General features: G+C 53.2%; 1 protein-coding gene across 1 annotated transcript; it reads left to right on the top strand.

Moving 5' to 3' along the window:
• The first annotated feature begins 4,957 nt into the window (after positions 1–4,957).
• LOC144952594 (uncharacterized) lies at positions 4,958–18,690 on the top strand. The gene is made up of 5 exons (XM_078883077.1): positions 4,958–5,147; positions 10,070–10,234; positions 11,331–11,453; positions 12,248–12,412; positions 13,571–18,690. The coding sequence occupies exons 1-5, from the start codon at positions 5,030–5,032 to the stop codon at positions 14,533–14,535; spliced, it is 1,536 nt and encodes a 511-aa protein (XP_078739203.1). The 5' UTR covers positions 4,958–5,029; the 3' UTR covers positions 14,536–18,690.
• The last annotated feature ends 686 nt before the right edge of the window (positions 18,691–19,376 follow it).

Genomic DNA, 19,376 nt, shown 5'->3' with positions numbered 1-19,376 from the left:
ATGTTTTATTATTTTATTATTTCCATTCTACGTGACTTTACCGAAAGAACCAAGAAGACGAGTGCCCTCTACCTTATTACAAACCAATTCAGACCTTATTGCTCACCCCTTATAAACCTCAACGTTCATCCTATAAAGTCCCATCACAAGGGAGAAACACAAACAAATAGACAAACATGATGTTTTTTTTGTACGTATTGAAACGGCTGTATGCTGTCCAGACATTAAAACTTCAATTTCCCCTGCACAAGAATACGGGGTAAACCGTATTGGTTGACAGGTCTTCACTACCCAGTGTCTCACTACCCAGTGTCTCACCACCCAGTGTCTAACCACCAGTGTCTCACCACCCAGTGTCTCGCTACCCAGTGTATCACCACCAGTGTCTCACTAGCAGTGTCTCACTACCCAGTGTCTCACCACCCAGTGTCTCACTACCCAGTGTCTCACCACCCAGTGTCTCACTACCCAGTATCTCACCACCCAGTGTCTCACCACCCAGTGTCTCACTACCCAGTGTCTCACCACCAGTGTCTAACTACCCAGTGTCTCACCACCCAGTGTCTCACCACCCAGTGTCTCACCACCCAGTGTCTCACCACTAGTGTCTCACTACCCAGTGTCTCACTACCCAGTGTCTCACCACCCAGTGTCTCACCACCCAGTGTCTTACTACCCAGTGTCTCACCACCCAGTGTATCACAACCCAGTGTCTCACTACCCAGTGTCTCACTACCCAGTGTCTCACCACCCAGTGTCTCACTACCCAGTGTCTCGCCACCCAGTGTCTTACCACCAGTGTCTCACCACCCAGTGTCTCACTACCCAGTGTCTCGCCACCCAGTGTCTCACCACCCAGTGTCTCACCACCAGTGTCTCACTACCCAGTGTCTCACCACCAGTGTCTCACCACCCAGTGTCTCGCCACCCAGTGTCTCACCACCCAGTGTCTCACCACCAGTGTCTCACCACCCAGTGTCTCGCCACCCAGTGTCTCACCACCCAGTGTCTCGCCACCCAGTGTCTCACTACCCAGTGTCTCACCACCAGTGTCTCACTACCCAGTGTCTCGCCACCCAGTGTATCACAACCCAGTGTCTCACTACCCAGTGTCTCACCACCAGTGTCTCACTACCCAGTGTCTCACCATCCAGTGTCTCACCACCCAGTGTCTCGCCACCCAGTGTCTCACTACCCAGTGTCTAACCACCAGTGTCTCACTACCCAGTGTCTCACCATCCAGTGTCTCACTACCCAGTGTCTCACTACCCAGTGTCTCACCACCCAGTGTATCACAACCCAGTGTCTCACTACCCAGTGTCTCACCACCAGTGTCTCACTACCCAGTGTCTCACCATCCAGTGTCTCACCACCCAGTGTCTCGCCACCCAGTGTCTCACTACCCAGTGTCTAACCACCCAGTGTCTCACCACCCACTGTCTCACAACCCAGTGTCTTACTACCCAGTGTCTCACCACCAGTGTCTCACTACCCAGTGTCTCACTACCCAGTGTCTCACCACCCAGTGTCTCACCACCCAGTGTCTCACTACCCAGTGTCTCGCCACCCAGTGTCTCACTACCCAGTGTCTAACCACCCAGTGTCTCACCACCCACTGTCTCACAACCCAGTGTCTCACTACCCAGTGTCTCACCACCAGTGTCTCACTACCCAGTGTCTCACTACCCAGTGTCTCACCACCCAGTATCTCACTACCCAGTGTCTCACTACCCAGTGTCTCACTAGCAGTGTCTCACTACCCAGTGTCTCACCACCCAGTGTCTCACTAGCAGTGTCTCACTACCCAGTGTCTCACTACCCAGTGTCTCACTACCCAGTGTCTCACCACCCAGTGTCTCACTACCCAGTGTCTCACCACCCAGTGTCTCACCACCAGTGTCTCACTACCCAGTGTCTCACTACCCAGTGTCTCACTAGCAGTGTCTCACTACCCAGTGTCTCATTACCCAGTGTCTCACCACCCAGTGTCTCACTACCCAGTGTCTCACCACCAGTGTCTCACTACCCAGTGTCTCACCACCCAGTGTCTCACTACCCAGTGTCTCACCACCCAGTGTCTCACTACCCAGTGTCTCACCACCCAGTGTCTCACTACCCAGTGTCTCACCACCCAGTGTCTCACCACCCAGTGTCTCACTACCCAGTGTCTCACTACCCAGTGTCTCACTACCCAGTGTCTCACCACCCAGTGTCTCACCACCCAGTGTCTCACTACCCAGTGTCTCACTACCCAGTGTCTCACCACCCAGTGTCTCACTACCCAGAGTCTCACCACCCAGTGTCTCACCACCCAGTGTCTCACCACCCAGTGTCTCACCACCAGTGTCTCACCACCCAGTGTCTCACCACCCAGTGTCTCACTACCCAGTGTCTCACCACCCAGTGTCTCACTACCCAGAGTCTCACTACCCAGTGTCTCACCACCCAGTGTCTCACCACCAGTGTCTCACCACCCAGTGTCTCACCACCCAGTGTCTCACTACCCAGTGTCTCACCACCCAGTGTCTCACCACCCAGTGTCTCACCACCCAGTGTCTCACTACCCAGTGTCTCACTACCCAGAGTCTCACTACCAGTGTCTCACCACCAGTGTCTCACTACCCAGTGTCTCACCACCCAGTGTCTCACTACCCAGTGTCTCACTACCCAGAGTCTCACTACCCAGAGTCTCACTACCCAGTGTCTCACTACCCAGTGTCTCACTACCCAGTGTCTCACCACCCAGTGTCTCACTACCCAGTGTCTCACTACCCAGTGTCTCACTACCCAGTGTCTCACTACCCAGAGTCTCACTACCCAGAGTCTCACTACCCAGTGTCTCACCACCCAGTGTCTCACTACCCAGTGTCTCACTACCCAGAGTCTCACTACCCAGTGTCTCACTACCCAGTGTCTCACTACCCAGTGTCTCACCACCCAGTGTCTCACTACCCAGTGTCTCACTACCCAGAGTCTCACTACCCAGTGTCTCACTACCCAGTGTCTCACCACCCAGTGTCTCACTACCCAGAGTCTCACTACCCAGTGTCTCACTACCCAGTGTCTCACCACCCAGTGTCTCACTACCCAGTGTCTCACTACCCAGTGTCTCACTACCCAGTGTCTCACCACCCAGTGTCTCACTACCCAGAGTCTCACTACCCAGTGTCTCACCACCCAGTGTCTCACTACCCAGTGTCTCACCACCCAGTGTCTCACTACCCAGAGTCTCACTACCCAGTGTCTCACTACCCAGTGTCTCACCACCCAGTGTCTCACTACCCAGAGTCTCACTACCCAGTGTCTCACTACCCAGAGTCTCACTACCCAGTGTCTCACTACCCAGAGTCTCACTACCAGTGTCTCACCACCAGTGTCTCACTACCCAGTGTCTCACCACCCAGTGTCTCACTACCCAGTGTCTCACTACCCAGAGTCTCACTACCCAGAGTCTCACTACCCAGTGTCTCACTACCCAGAGTCTCACCACCCAGTGTCTCACTACCCAGTGTCTCACTACCAGTGTCTCACTACCCAGTGTCTCACTACCCAGTGTCTCACTACCCAGAGTCTCACTACCCAGAGTCTCACTACCCAGTGTCTCACTACCCAGTGTCTCACTACCCAGTGTCTCACTACCCAGAGTCTCACTACCAGTGTCTCACCACCCAGTGTCTCACTACCCAGTGTCTCACTACCCAGTGTCTCACTACCCAGTGTCTCACTACCCAGAGTCTCTCTACCCAGTGTCTCACCACCAGTGTCTCACTACCCAGAGTCTCACTACCCAGTGTCTCACTACCCAGTGTCTCACTACCCAGTGTCTCACCACCAGTGTCTCACTACCCAGAGTCTCTCTACCCAGTGTCTCACCACCAGTGTCTCACTACCCAGAGTCTCACTACCCAGAGTCTCACTACCCAGAGTCTCACTACCCAGTGTCTCACTACCCAGTGTCTCACTACCCAGTGTCTCACTACCCAGAGTCTCACTACCAGTGTCTCACCACCAGTGTCTCACCACCAGTGTCTCACTACCCAGAGTCTCACTACCCAGTGTCTCACTACCCAGTGTCTCACTACCATACCTGTCAACTCCTTATCAGTGGCTACCTTATTACAAACCAATTCAGACCTTATTGATCCTAGATTTGAAGCTTTCGTGACTGCAAGGATTCATATTCTTAGGTTTTTTCTGGTAAAGTCACGTAGGTAAAACATTACAATTAATAAAAGTAAAATAAAATAAAAATCACGACGTTTCGGAGGCAACACAAGCTTCCGTCTTCAGGTGGAACCGTCACAGCCACGACAGCTGTATCAAGTGAATGAGAGATTGCAAGAGCTACCACTCCGTATATATAATACATCTCAAAGTTCATCCTACAAAATCCCACCACAGGGAGAAGTGCAAACAAATAGACTGACATTACGATTTATTTTGCCCATATTGAAACGGTGCTGATGCATTTAAACAATGTATTATTTAATTATTCGCTTCCAAGCAGCACTACGTCTGTAGCTATTTGAACGGTTAAAATTTGTTTTATTTCTCTCAATTTCGATAGATTTTTTGTGTTTATACTGTAGTTTAATTTAGGGCGGCCATCTTACCACGGGGGGGTGATACAAAATACAGGTGGACAGTACTGATGTATTTAAACAATGTATTATTTGATTATTCGCTTCCAAACTGCACTAAGTCTGCAGCTATCCGAACGGTTAAACTCGTTTTCATTTCTCTCAATGTCGATTTAAAAAAAATGTGTGTTTATCAGAGGTGTGGACTCGAGTCATGTGACTTGGACTCGAGTCAGACTCGAGTCATGAATTTGATGACTTGCGACTCGACTTGGACTTGCATAACAATGACTTTGTCCCACCTCTGGTGTTTATACTGTAGTTTAATTTAGGGCGGCCATCTTACCACGGGGTTAGGGGGGGCGGTGCTGATCGCCACGTGACCTCCTTCCCCCCCTACGTAAGATGGCGGCGCGGGCATCCGCCAACTGTCGTCTCCCCCAGATAACATGGCGGCTACGACACCGCCTCGTACGCGTGGAGCAACGCGAAAGGATTCTTACCTGGACAGCCTGACGGGCGTCACGTCGAGACGCGGCATACGCTCGGGCCTCGCGGGAGACAAGAGTGAGTGACGGGCACGAAGTTCACGAGAACGGGGGTCGATGGGTGCAACGGCGGCGGGTGGGGGGGGGGTGCTGACGCTGGTCGCTTCGCCGCGGTTAGGCGCACCGAGTTGGGTAGGGAAACCAGGCGAGGCCGTGGTCTCCCGTCGATGCTAGGCCCGAGGCCTTGGCCACTGCGGTTAAACTACGGCGGCGGTGATGGTGATGTTGGTGAGGAAAGTCGAGGGCGATATTCTCTCAGGTGTTGCTTGAAACTGAACTCCTGAGGGAAATGTGTGGCCAAGCTTTTGTTTTAGGTTATTGACGTTCTCATCGGTGAGGCTCGTTACTTCCTCTTTCGATGTGTGTATGTGTACAGTACAGTGTGTGTATGTGTACAGTGTGCTCGACTTTCTTTCGCACCGTACGTAGCCAACCGGCGCCAATCGTAAGTGCGGGGGGGGGGGAGTCTGAATGAAATAACTATTTAATCTCTGGGAATCTTGTTGTCTTTAAATGAACTTGAACTTGTCTTGAACTTCGTGAGTCTGTGTGGGTCTCTATGAATGTAAGTTGGTCTCTGTGTGTGTGGGTCTCTGTGTGTGTGGGTCTCTGTGTAAGTCTGTGTGGGTCTCTATGTAAGTCTGTGGGTCTATGTAAGTCGGTCTTTATGTAAGTCTGTGTGGGTCCGAGTGTAAGTCTGTGTAAGCCTCTGTGTAAGTCTCTGTGGGTCTCTGTGTAAGTCTGTGTGGGTCTCTGTGTAAGTCTCTGTGGGTCTCTGTAAGTCTCTGTGGGTGTCTATGTAAGTCTTTGTGGGTCTCTGTGTGGGTCTCTGTGGGTCTCTGTGTAAGTCTGTGGGTGTCTGTGTAAGTCTGTGGGGGTGTCTGTGTGGGTCTCTGTGTAAGTCTCTGTAGGTCTCTGTGTAAGTCTGTGTGTGTGTCTCTTTGCAAGTCTGTGTGGGTTTCTGTGTAAGTCTGTGGGTCTACTATGTAAGCCTGTGTGGGTCTCTGTGGGTCTCTAAGTCTGTGTGTGGGTCTCTATGTAAGTCTGTGGGTCTATGTAAGTCGGTCTTTATGTAAGTCTATGTCGGTCTCTATGTAAGTCTGTGTGGGTCTCTGTGTAAGTCTGTGTGTGTGTCTCTGTGGGTTTCTGTGTAAGTCTTTGTGGGTCTCTGTGTGGGTCTCTGTGTAAGTCTGTTTGGGTCTCTGTGTAAGTGTCTGTGGGTCTCTGTGTAAGTCTCTGTGGGTCTCTGTGTAAGTCTGTGTGTGTGTCTCTGTGGGTTTCTGTGTAAGTCTTTGTGGGTCTCTGTGTGGGTCTCTGTGTAAGTCTGTTTGGGTCTCTGTGTAAGTGTCTGTGGGTCTCTGTGTAAGTCTCTGTGTGTCTCTGTGTAAGTCTGTGTGTGTGTCTCTGTGGGTTTCTGTGTAAGTCTTTGTGGGTCTCTGTGTGGGTCTCTGTGTAAGTCTGTGTGTGGGTCTCTGTGTAAGTCTGTGTGTGTGTCCCTGTGGGTTTCTGTGTAAGTCTTTGTGGGTCTCTGTGTGTGTCTCTGTGTAAGTCTCTGTGGGTCTCTGTGTGAGTCTGTGTGGGTCTCTGTGTGAGTCTGTGCGTCATCGTGATGACGGGTGCTGATATCACCAATCCGCTGCACTTTGGGCTTGAGACTTGACACCTGGACTTGCACCTATCCCCTCTGCAGTGGCCAGCTCAGGTGCTTATTGACCTTTGAGCCACCCAGCCATCTCCAATGTGATTGCATTGCACACACACCCACCCACACACACTCCCGCCTCCCATAATGCACTCCGTGGTTTAATGTTTGACGGAGCGAGCTACAGATACCACAGGAATTGCAGAGGCACTGTAGCACTCCACTTGATCCCCACGCTCACCGCCACTTCGTTGTTCGCTGGGGAAGAACAAGAGTCTATGGGTCTCTGTGTGGTGAGTCTATGGGTCTCTGTGTGGTGAGTCTATGGGTCTCTGTGTGGTGAGTCTATGGGTCTCTGTGTGGTGAGTCTATGGGTCTCTGTGTGGTGAGTCTGTGGGTCTCTGTGTGGTGAGTCTGTGGGTCTCTGTGTGGTGAGTCTGTGGGTCTCTGTGTGGTGAGTCTATGGGTCTCTGTGTGGTGAGTCTATCGGTCTCTGTGTGATGAGTCTGTGGGTCTCTGTGTGGTGAGTCTGTGGGTCTCTGTGTGGTGAGTCTGTGGGTCTCTGTGTGGTGAGTCTGTGGGTCTCTGTGTGGTGAGTCTGTGGGTTTCTGTGTGGTGAGTCTATGGGTCTCTGTGTGTTGAGTCTATGGGTCTCTGTGTGGTGAGTCTGTGGGTCTCTGTGTGGTGAGTCTGTGGGTCTCTGTGTGGTGAGTCTGTGGGTTTCTGTGTGGTGAGTCTATGGGTCTCTGTGTGGTGAGTCTATGGGTCTCTGTGTGGTGAGTATATGGGTCTCTGTGTGGTGAGTCTATGGGTCTGTGTGTTGAGTCTATCGGTCTCTGTGTGATGAGTCTGTGGGTCTCTGTGTGGTGAGTCTGTGGGTCTCTGTGTGGTGAGTCTGTGGGTCTCTGTGTGGTGAGTCTGTGGGTTTCTGTGTGGTGAGTCTATGGGTCTCTGTGTGGTGAGTATATGGGTCTCTGTGTGGTGAGTCTATGGGTCTGTGTGTTGAGTCTATCGGTCTCTGTGTGATGAGTCTGTGGGTCTCTGTGTGATGAGTCTGTGGGTCTCTGTGTGGTGAGTCTGTGGGTCTCTGTGTGGTGAGTCTGTGGGTCTCTGTGTGGTGAGTCTGTGGGTTTCTGTGTGGTGAGTCTATGGGTCTCTGTGTGGTGAGTCTATGGGTCTCTGTGTGGTGAGTTTATGGGTCTGTGTGTTGAGTCTATCGGTCTCTGTGTGATGAGTCTATGGGTCTCTGTGTGATGAGTCTATGGGTCTCTGTGTGGTGAGTCTATGGGTCTCTGTGTTGTGAGTCTATCGGTCTCTGTGTGATGAGTCTATCGGTCTCTGTGTGATGAGTCTATGGGTCTCTGTGTGATGAGTCTATGAGTCTATGGGTCTCTGTGTTGTGAGTCTATGGGTCTCTGTGTTGTGAGTCTGTGGGTCTCCGTGTGGTGAGTCTGTGGGTCTCCGTGTGGTGAGTCTGTGGGTCTCCGTGTGGTGAGTCTATGTGTCTGTGTATGGCGAGTCTATGGGTGTCTGTGTGGTGAGTCTGGGTCTCTGTGTGGTGAGTCTGTGGGTCTCTGTGTGGTGAGTCTGTGGGTCTCTGTGTGGTGAGTCTGTGGGTCTCTGTGTGATGAGTCTATGGGTCTCTGTGTGGTGAGTCTGTGGGTCTCTGTGTGGTGAGTCTATGGGTCTCTGTGTGGTGAGTCTGTGGGTCTCTGTGTGGTGAGTCTGTGGGTCTCTGTGTGGTGAGTCTATGGGTTTCTGTGCGGTGAGTCTATGGGTCTCTGTGTGGTGAGTCTATGGGTCTCTGTGTGGTGAGTCTATGGGTCTCTGTGTGGTGAGTCTGTGGGTCTCTGTGTGGTGAGTCTATGGGTCTCTGTGTGGTGAGTCTGTGGGTCTCTGTGTGGTGAGTCTGTGGGTCTCTGTGTGGTGAGTCTGTGGGTCTCTGTGTGGTGAGTCTGTGGGTCTCTGTGTGGTGAGTCTATGGGTCTCTGTGTGGTGAGTCTATGGGTCTCTGTGTGGTGAGTCTGTGGGTCTCTGTGTGGTGAGTCTGTGGGTCTCTGTGTGGTGAGTCTATGGGTCTCTGTGTGATGAGTCTACGGGTCTCTGTGTGGTGAGTCTATGGGTCTCTGTGTGATGAGTCTATGGGTCTCTGTGTGGTGAGTCTATGGGTCTCTGTGTGGTGAGTCTGTGGGTCTCTGTGTGGTGAGTCTATGGGTCTCTGTGTTGTGAGTCTATGGGTCTCTGTGTGGTGAGTCTATGGGTCTCTGTGTGATGAGTCTATGGGTCTCTGTGTGGTGAGTCTATGGGTCTCTGTGTGGTGAGTCTATGGGTATCTGTGTGGTGAGTCTATGGGTCTCTGTGTGGTGAGTCTATGGGTCTCTGTGTTGTGAGTCTATGGGTCTCTGTGTTGTGAGTCTATGGGTCTCTGTGTTGTGAGTCTATGGGTCTCTGTGTTGTGAGTATATGGGTCTCTGTGTTGTGAGTCTATGGGTCTCTGTGTGATGAGTCTGTGGGTCTCTGTGTGGTGAGTCTATGGGTCTCTGTGTTGTGAGTCTATGGGTCTCTGTGTGATGAGTCTGTGGGTCTCTGTGTGGTGAGTCTATGGGTCTCTGTGTGGTGAGTCTATGGGTCTCTGTGTGATGAGTCTATGGGTCTCTGTGTGGTGAGTCTATGGGTCTCTGTGTGGTGAGTCTATGGGTCTCTGTGTGATGAGTCTATGGGTCTCTGTGAGGGGGTTGGAAGTAAATTAGTTTTCCGTTTAGCATAGTGGTGTAGTGTGTATTGTAATGTCGTGTGTATTGCAGTGTAGTGTGTCATATATAGTATTATGTATAGTGTAGTGTGTATTATAGTGTAGCTCACCGAAGTGGCTTATCACGTGAAAATGTATAGCAGCAGCCAAATACTGTGAGCGCGTGACGTTGATTCTCAATGTGGATGGGTCGGGATTGAACCCATGACCTCCTGTACACCAGGCGAGGTAGTTAACATCTCCTAGCCACCGTGATGATGATGATGAGAGAGAGAGAGATACGCAGACTCCAAATATACAGCAGCAGGCGTCAGGGTCGGGATCGAACCCACGACCTCCTGTAGACCAGGCGAGGTAGCCAACACCTTGCCATCTTCTCATTCCCATGTGCTCCGTGTGTCGCCCCCCTACCGCCTCCAAGGCCGTCGCCCGTTCCGCCGTGATCCGGCGCCGATGCCCACTTTGTCGACGCCGAATTTATCGGCACGCGATTGATCGACGGTTCCCGTTTCGGCTGCCCCCCCCCCCCCGTGCTCCTGGTTTTCAGGCCCCTCCCGGCGTCACACGAAGGTGAAGCCGCCACAGGCCGAAAAGAACACCAGCCAGAGTGGAGAGGAGGGGGACGAGGTGGACGCGGAGGTGGAGGTGGAGGAGATGGAGATGGATGGAGGAAGTTTGCAAAATTCGGATGATGAGTTGGCTGCATGGAAAGGTGAGGGTTTGGTGTTGGCTGTTGGCAGTGTGGTCGGTGCAGGGGTCGGTGATGGTCGTGGCGGTGGTGGTGGCGGTGGTGGTGGTGGTGGTGGTGACGCCGCCGAAGCGAATGGTGGTCGTGGTGTGTTCGTTTGTGGCGATGGAGGTGCCGATGGTGGTTCCCGTGATCGCTGGTGGTAGTGGAGCTGGCGGTGATCGTTGGTGGTGGTTGCGGTGGTATATGGTGGTGGTGGCGGTGCCGATTTGAGGTCGTGGTGCATTGAAGACAAAACCGGCACTTTTTTCAAATTTTCTTGCTGTGGTTTTCACACCTGATGATGATTGCTGATGTTGCAATCGAAACGTCGTGAGAATTAAATTCTTTTATTTTTACTATTTAATTTTTTCACTTCTACGTGACTTTACCGAAAGAACCAAGAATATGCAGTTCGTTTGTTTGTCATGAAGAATGACCAATCTCATTAATAATGAAGGTTCGATCGCGTGAAGTACAAATGTGTCTTAACCCTCCTAGTCTGGCAAATCGCCCGATTTGATGCCGGTCGATGTCATTGCCAAAACCCGGCCGGCTTGTGTCGGGTGGTGGAGAGTTACGACAATTCTAGATTTGAAGCTTTCGTGACTGCAAGGATTCATTTTCTTAGGTTTTTTCGGTAAAGTCACGTAGGTAAAAATATTAAAATTAATAAAAGTAAAATAAAATAAAAATCACGACGTTTCAGAGGCAACACAGCTTCCGTCTTCAGGTGGAACCGTCACAGCCACGACAGCTGTATCAAGTAAATGAGAGAGTAGCTCCTGCAATCTCTCATTTACTTGATACAGCTGTCGTGGCTGTGACGGTTCCACCTGAAGACGGAAGCTTGTGTTGCCTCCGAAACGTCGTGATTTTTATTTAATTTTACTTTTATTAATTTAAATGTTTTTACCTACGTGACTACCGAAAAAACCTAAGAATAGTTATGACAATGTTTAGCGCTTGGAGCGATCTCAACCCCGAGCCAAATAAAAAAAACCAACCCCTTCCTCGCTAAATTTTTCGCGTGTGCTTGCGTGCGTTTGTTTGAATGCGGACTTCCGATTGCGACGTTCAGGCTCCGCGCCCTCGGGATGGGCCAACGCCAGCGAGAAGGAGCGCGGCGGAGGAGACGACTTGGAGGCCGAAGGGGAGATCGAAACGGAGGATTGTGAATACACCGAAGCCGATACGGGAAAAGGTGAAGCATTGGTTGGGGGGGTGGACAGGGGCAATGCGGTGGTGGTGATTGGTGTTGGTGGTGCCAGTGATCGCGGTGGTGGTGGTGATGGTGGTCGCGTGCCGATTTAGTGGTGGTGGTGTTAGTGGTGGTGGTGGTGGTCGCGCGCCGATTTAGTGGTGGTGGTGTTCGTGGTGGCGGTGGTGCTATGAACTCGGCGACCCAAGTTCAAGTTAATTTATTAGGTGTAGCCCTGTGAGCCATTCAGCTCTTGAATCAGGTGCAACCGCAACAAACAAAAACATGAACAAGAAAACATCTTAAAGTGACTGAGTGCAAACAGAAAATCCAAGAAAAGACAGCAAAATATTGCAGAAGAAAAATCACCGTACACCAACGCTGTGTGCAAAAATCCCAGTGGGATGCAAGTCAAAGTCAAACAACGAGTTCGATTTCCCCGCTCACGACCAACACCGGTGACGATTTTTCCGAGGCCGACCTGGGCCCCTCCCCTAGGTTGACCCGGCCTCAAATGAGTAGCTGGTGCGGTGTGTGAACATCGCCATGGGGGAGACAAAGGCGGCCGGGCATGGGGCTGGCCACCCCCCCCCCCTGCCCCCTCTCGCGTGCCGTGCCGGCCTTCATTGGTGCTGCCGCTTGCTAACAGCACTTGCCCCCGTTTCGGTCTCCATTGACGCCATCGAACCCAACGAAAGAAAACCTCCCGGTGACGTTTCGCCGATGTTGACGTCGTAAGGCGACGGTCGTGGTTACGAATTTGCCGCACCCCCCCCCCCCGCAACCCTCGGCGCCAGGCTCCGGCTTCAAGGACACCCTCTCGGACGACAAACGCAACGTGCAGTTGACGGAATTGGACGGTGGGCGCAGGAGGCGACAGCAGCAACGGCAGCAGCAGCAGCAGCAACGGCAGCAGCAACGGCAGCAGCAGCACACACACAGCTACCAGGCCACTGGTCGCAGTGAGTGCAAGCGTTGTCGGGGTGGTGCGGTTAGGGGCGGTGGTCAGTTTAACACGTAGGCTTTCGCGACCAATATTATTCATATCAACGTTTTTGGGTTTAGATCGCGTTATTTATAAATGTGTCGTAACCCTCCACCACCCGACACGGCCAATCAGTAAAAATGTGTCACGTTGACAAAAGACAAATTAGTTCACTGCTTTAGCCCACCGGTGTGTTGAAGCGTGAAACCACAACATTTACAATTTGAGTAGTGCGACGTTTCGCTGGTAATTGCATCCAGCATCATCGGGCAATTCGCCAGAATGGTGAGGCTCTGCTGTGTCTCCCGTTCTTATATATAATTGTAAATGTTGTGGCTTCAACACACCGGTGGGCTAAAGCAGTGAACTATTTGTCTTTTGTCAACGTGACACTTTTTTTACTGATTGGCCGTGTCGGGTGGTGGAGGGTTACGACACATTTATAAATAACGCGATCTAAACCCAAAAACGTTGATTATGAGGGGCGGTGGTGTTTGCCGAACCTCGGGGATTTTGGTCGTGACGATGCCTGCCGGGTTCAGTCGGGTCTCCCTTGCGTCGTGTGGGTCTCTGTGTGGTGAGTCTGTGGGTCTCTGTGTGTGCGAGTCTGTGGGTCTCTGGGTGAGTCTGTGGTTCTCTGTGTGAAGAGTATGTGGGTTTCCGTGTGCGAGTGTGGGTCTCTGGGTGAGTCTGTGGGTCTCTGTGTGTGCGAGTCTGTGGGTCTCTGTGTGAGTGAGTTTGTGGGTCTCTGTGTGGTGAGTCTGTAGGTCTCTGTGTGGTGAGTCTGTGGGTATCTGTTTGAGTGAGTCTGTGGGTCTCTGGGTGAGTCTGTGGTTCTCTGTGTGTGTGAGTCTGTGGGTCTCTGTGTGGTGAGTCTGTGGGTCTCTGTGTGTGCGAGTCTGTGGGTCTCTGGGTGAGTCTGTGGTTCTCTGTGTGAAGAGTATGTGGGTTTCCGTGTGCGAGTGTGGGTCTGTGTGCGAGTCTGGATCACCGCGTGTCCTGCGCCCCCCATTTCCCCACACCCCCGTCCACCTACCGGACACGTGTGAACAAGAGCTCTACAGCTCATCGGATTCCTCCACTCGTAAACAAATCGGCATTCCTCCTGCACCCTCGCCCACACCCCCCTCCCCAGGGCCATCGGCCGCCAAGGTGGCCACTACCGGCGGCAGGGACCGTCCGCCACCGCTGCTGCTGCTGCTGCTGGCGGGCCTGACCTTGGTGACCTTGGCGGCGTTGGCGGCGTTGGCGTGGTCGTGGTCCGCAGGAGCCGGCCGCGGCCGCGGGTCGCCGGTGCCCGCCGGCCTCCCCGGCGACGCGCCGGAGCCTCTCCACCAGGCGGTGTTCGGCGAGCGCCTGGAAGCGGCCCGCCGGCGCCACCCCTCGCAGTGCGACGAGCTGTGGCGCCGCGTCAACATCACGCTGCGGCGCCACCTGGCGGCTCTGGCCGACGGCGACCCCGGCACGCCGAGCCAGCCGGCGACGCTGCTGCTGGCGTCGGGCCCCCGGGGTCTCGGCGCCGCCGAGGGGCTGGCGGCCGGCCTGGCCGCGGCCTACGGAGACGCCGCGGCCGCCGCGTCGGACGACGGTGGCGTCGGCGGTGGGCGAGCGACGGTGACGCTGAGCGGCGTGGAACTGTCGGGGATGTCGGGCGACGACGCCAAGCTGGAGTTGGACGCGCGGCTGCAGTCGGCGCTGGGAGCCGACGACGGAGCCGGTGCCGGTGCCGCCGTCGCGCTGGTGCGGCTGGAGCGGCTGCCCCCGGCGTCGACGCTCATGCTGTACGCGTACTGCGACCACGAGACGGCCAAGTTCAAGCGCGCGCTCCTCATCTTCACGGTGCTGCTCGACCACGACGATCGCCACGACGATCGCCGTGGCGATGGTGGCCGTGACGACGACGACGACGACGGTGGCCGTGGCGACGGCGGGGAGGCCGGCGAGGGGAGCTGCCGGGCCCTGCGGGACTTTTCGGACCGGGTTTACGCGTCGCTGCGGCGGGCGCTGGTGGGGCCGAGGCTCGACCTGGACAAGTTTGCGGGGCTGTGGAGCCGCGTGGCCACCGTGGTGCTGCCCGTGCAGCCGGAGGGGTCGCCCTGATCCGTCGTCGACGTCGCTGTCGTCACTGTCGCCGCGATTGTCGTCACTGTGATCGTGGTCACCGTCACTGTGATCGTGGTCACCGTCACCGTGATCGTGGTCACCGTCACTGTGATCGTGGTCACCGTCACCACGATCGTCGTCACCATCGTCACCGTGATCGTGGTCACCGTGACGACGACGTGATTGTCGTCACCGTGATGGTCGTCACCGCGATCGCCGTCATCGTAATCATCGTCACCGTCACCACGATCGTCGTCGTCGTCACCGTGATCGTGGTCATCATCGTCACTGTGATCGTGGTCACCGTGACGACGACGTAGTGATTGTCGTCACCGTGATGGTCGTCACCACGATCGCCGTCATCGTAATCATCGTCACCGTCACGACGATCGTCGTCGTCGTCGTCGTCACTGTGATCATGGTCACCGTGGCGACGACGTAGTGATTGTCGTCACCGTCACCACGATCGCCGTCATCGTAATCATCGTCACCGTCACCACGATCGTCGTCACCATCGTCACCGTGATCGTCACCGCTGGCCAAGGCTTAATTTCAGTGGCACGGCACGTCCAGTATCACTCTCGCTCTCGCATGTGGCAACTTCTTCGCTTTTAAAGTAATCGCTGTTGGGTCACATGTAAGTCTATGGGACCTGCCCAAGTCTATGGGTCTCTGTGTGAGTCTATGGGTCTCTGTGTGAGTCTATGGGTTCTGTGTGAGTCTATGGGTTCTGTGTGAGTGTATGGGTCTCTGTGTGAGTGTATGGGTTTCTGTGTGAGTCTATGGGTTCCGTGAAAGTCTATGGGTCTCTGTGCGAGTCTATGGGTCTCTGTGTGAGTCTGTGGGTCTCTGTGTGAGTCTATGGGTTCTGTGTGAGTCTATGGGTTCTGTGTGAGTCTATGGGTTCTGTGTGAGTCTATGGGTGCTGTGTGAGTGTATGGGTCTCTGTGCGAGTCTATGGGTTCCGTGAAAGTCTATGGGTCTCTGTGTGAGTCTATGGGTTCTGTGCGAGTCTATGGGTTCTGTGCGAGTCTATGGGTCTCAGTGTGAGTCTATGGGTCTCTGTGTGAGTCTATGGGTTCTGTGTGAGTCTATGGGTGCTGTGTGAGTGTATGGGTCTCTGTGTGAGTGTATGGGTCTCTGTGTGAGTGTATGGGTCTCTGTGCGAGTCTATGGGTTCTGTGCAAGTCTTTGGGTTTCTGTGCGAGTGTATGGGTTTCTGTGTGAGTCTATGGGTTCTGTGTGAGGCTATGGGTCTCTGTGTGAGTCTATGGGTTCCGTGAAAGTCTATGGGTCTCTGTGTGAGTCTATGGGTTCTGTGCGAGTCTATGGGTCTCAGTGTGAGTCTATGGGTCTCTGTGTGAGTCTATGGGTCTCTGTGTGAGTCTATGGGTTCTGTGTGAGTCTATGGGTTCTGTGTGAGTCTATGGGTCTCTGTGTGAGTCTATGGGTCTCTGTGTGAGTCTATGGGACCTGTGTAAATCTATGGGTCACTGTGTGAGTCTATGGGTCTCTGTGTGAGTCTATGGGACCTCTGAGTCTGTGGATGTTGTGTAAGTCTATGGGTTCTGTGTGAGTCTATGGGTTCTGTGTGAGTCTATGGGTCTCTGTGTGAGTCTATGGGTCTCTGTGTGAATCTATGGGTCTCTGTGCGAGTCTATGGGTCTCTGTGTAAATCTATGGGTCTCTGTGCAAGTCTATGGGGCCCCTCTGAGTCTGGATGCTGTGTAAGTCTATGGGTTCTGTGTGTCTATGGGTTCTGTGCAAATCTATGGGTCTCTGTGTGAATCTGTGGCTTCTGTGTAAGTCTATGGGACATCTGAGTCTGTGGCTCCTGCGTTCTTCTATAGGTCCTATGTTAGTCCGTGTGGGGTCTCTTTAGGCCCTAAGAAGTGTAAGAATCTTACGTTAATATATGAAGGTATGCACCATGCATTAAATATGCAGTATCTTGCAGTCCGAATGATCACCATTGTCGTCGTCGTCGTCATCACAATCATCACCATCATCATTGTATTCATCGTAAAACGCCACCATCATCGCCGCCATCACCATCATCACCATCATCACCATCATCATTGCCTTCATTGTAAAACGCCACCATCATCTACGTCATCACCATCATCACCATCATCATTGTCTTCATCGTAAAACGCCACTATCATCACCATCATCACCATCATCACCATCATCACCATCATCATTGTCTTCATCGTAAAACGCCACCATCATCACCATCATCACCATCATCACCATCATCACCATCATCACCATCATCATTGCCTTCATTGTAAAACGCCACCATCATCGCCGCCATCACCATCATCACCATCATCACCATCATCATTGCCTTCATCGTAAAACGCCACCATCATCTACGTCATCACCATCATCACCATCATCATTGCCTCATTGTAAAACGCCACCATCATCTATGTCATCACCATCATCACCATCATCATTGCCTCATTGTAAAACGCCACCATCATCTATGTCATCACCATCATCACCATCATCACCATCATCATTGTATTCATCGTAAAACGCCACTATCATCTACGTCATCACCATCATCACCATCATCACCATCATCATCACCATCATCATTGTCTTCATCGTAAAACGCCACCATCATCTACGTCATCACCATCATCACCATCATCACCATCATCATCACCATCATCATTGTCTTCATCGTAAAACGCCACCATCATCACCATCATCACCATCATCACCATCATCATCACCATCATCATTGTCTTCATCGTAAAACGCCATCGTCATCACCGCCACCACTATCATCACCGTCGCCACCGTCGCCACCTCCACCCCATCGCAGCCACCTGATTCAAGTGAAGAGAAGCGTGGGATCGGATTGCGTTGCAGCAGGGACGAGGTTGGCAGTCGCAGCAGCAGCAGCGTGAGGTTCAGAGCAGAGGTCGCAAACGGGTTTTGATTCCTTACCCGTACCCGTACCCGGCCGCACAAGGGTCGCAAACGGGTACCCGATTGCGACCTCTGGGATGAAGCCATGTTGCAGGCGCGGGTGGGTTGATTCTAGGAACTTGAATTGTGAGAAGAGACAAGACGTTGGGAAATGAGTGACAAACGGTTACTCACCAGTGACTCACGGCCTACCCGTACCCGTACCCGTACCCGGCCGCACCAGGGTCGCAAACGGATACCCGTACCCGGCCGGGTACAGGTAGCGGGTAGGGTACGGGTATCGGGTACCCGGTTGCGACCTCTGGGATGAAGCCGTGTTGCAGGCGCGGGTGGGTTGATTCTAGGAACTTGAATTGTGAGAAGAGACAAGACGTTGGGAAATGAGTGACAAACGGTGACTCACCAGTGACTCACGGCCTACCCGTACCCGGCTGGGTACGGGTAGCCGGGTATCGGGTAGGGTACGGGTATCGGGTACCCGGTTGCGACCTCTGGTTCAGAGACTCGCGGCCACGTCCCGTAAAGGTTTACCGGCGGTTGACTCGCCGATGGCGCGTCACGCCGTGATCCACTGACCCCCCTTCTCTCTGCCCCCCACCCCACCCCCACCACCCCCCCCCCCCCCCGCCAACCACGAGGAGTGAGAGGAGTCGGAGGGATGGTTCCGCTGGAGCGAGCGTTAGAGGAGCAGGAGGAGGAGGGCCGGGGGATCAGAATCGGTCCCCGGCCGCTCTGTCCCATTGGGATCGATTTGTGCCCTTTCATGCACCACCCAGCGCGCCCGCTCCCTTTTCAAATGCACTGGACGTTGACTGCGAATGTATCTTGTGCACGTGGGTGGATGCGTGTGTGTCTGTGCGTGTGTGTCTGTGCGTGTGTGTGTGGATCTGTGTGTGGGGAGCGATAGTGCAGCGGTTAGCGCTACGCTGCGCTATGAACCCGGCGACACGAGTTCGATTCCCGCTCACGGCCAACACCGGTGACGATTATCTGAACTGGTCCCGGGCCTTCCCTAGGTCGACTCAGCCTCAAATGAGTACCTGGTGCGGTGTGTAAACATTGCCACTAGGGAGACAAAGGCGGTCGGGCGTGATGGTGCTGGCCACCCACCCCCTCGTGTACCGTTCCAGCCTTCATAGGTGCTCGCTAACAGCACTTGCCCCTACAGTCTGTTAAAGGCTATACGGGGGTTCTTCTTTGTCTCTGTGTGTGGGGCTGGGTGGGGAGGGGCTGGGTGGGGAGGGTGGGGAGGGGCTGGGTGGGGAGGGTGGGGTGGGGCTGGGTGGTGAGGGGCTGGTCACCCCGTGGTGCCCTTATACAACTCAACGTTTCACCTACTCACGCCGGCTTGTGCCCGCCCTCACAGTCGGGCATATTTGCGGAATACACCACGCCCTGGCCGTTGACCCTGCAGGCCATTGACCGAGCAACCCAACGTTCCTACCAGCTCCCTCCGCAGGAATGTGTTATTATTACACTGTAGTTTCGCGACCAACATTCAAAATAAAAAAAACATTATTTTCCACCTGAAGAAGACCGCTTGTGTTGCGATCGAAACGTCGTGGGTTGTTTTGCTTTTAATTTAGATTTTTTGTTTTTCTATCTCCGTGACTTTACCAAAAGAACCAAGAATATGAATATTCGTAATAAAGGTTTTTGGTTGAGTACAAATGTTGTCGTAACTCTCCACCACGTAGTAAGGAATGTCACATTAACAAAATGCCAGTTAGTTTGTAGTGTGTAGTGTAGTAGTGTGTAGTGTAGTAGTGTGGAGTGTGTAGTGGAGTGTGTAGTGTATAGTGTATAAGTGTAGTGTGTAGACTGTAGAGTATAGTGTAGTGTAGTAGTGTGTAGTGTGTTGTAGTATAGTGTGTAGTGTATTGATGAGTGGA

This window comes from Lampetra fluviatilis, chromosome 68 (genome assembly GCF_964198595.1).
Source record: "Lampetra fluviatilis chromosome 68, kcLamFluv1.1, whole genome shotgun sequence".
Classification (NCBI taxonomy): domain Eukaryota; kingdom Metazoa; phylum Chordata; class Hyperoartia; order Petromyzontiformes; family Petromyzontidae; genus Lampetra; species Lampetra fluviatilis.
Note: the sequence above shows the minus strand (reverse complement) of the source record. Positions and strands in the feature narration are given on the sequence as shown.

Excerpts from the sequence above, each read along its gene's own strand:
- LOC144952594 (XM_078883077.1), top strand. The coding sequence starts at position 5,030 with ATGGCGGCTACGACACCGCCTCGTACGCGTGGAGCAACGCGAAAGGAT. Across the intron at positions 5,148-10,069 it reads GGGCCTCGCGGGAGACAAGA|GCCCCTCCCGGCGTCACACG; the intron begins GTGAGTGACGGG and ends CCTGGTTTTCAG. Across the intron at positions 11,454-12,247 it reads CGAAGCCGATACGGGAAAAG|GCTCCGGCTTCAAGGACACC; the intron begins GTGAAGCATTGG and ends CCTCGGCGCCAG.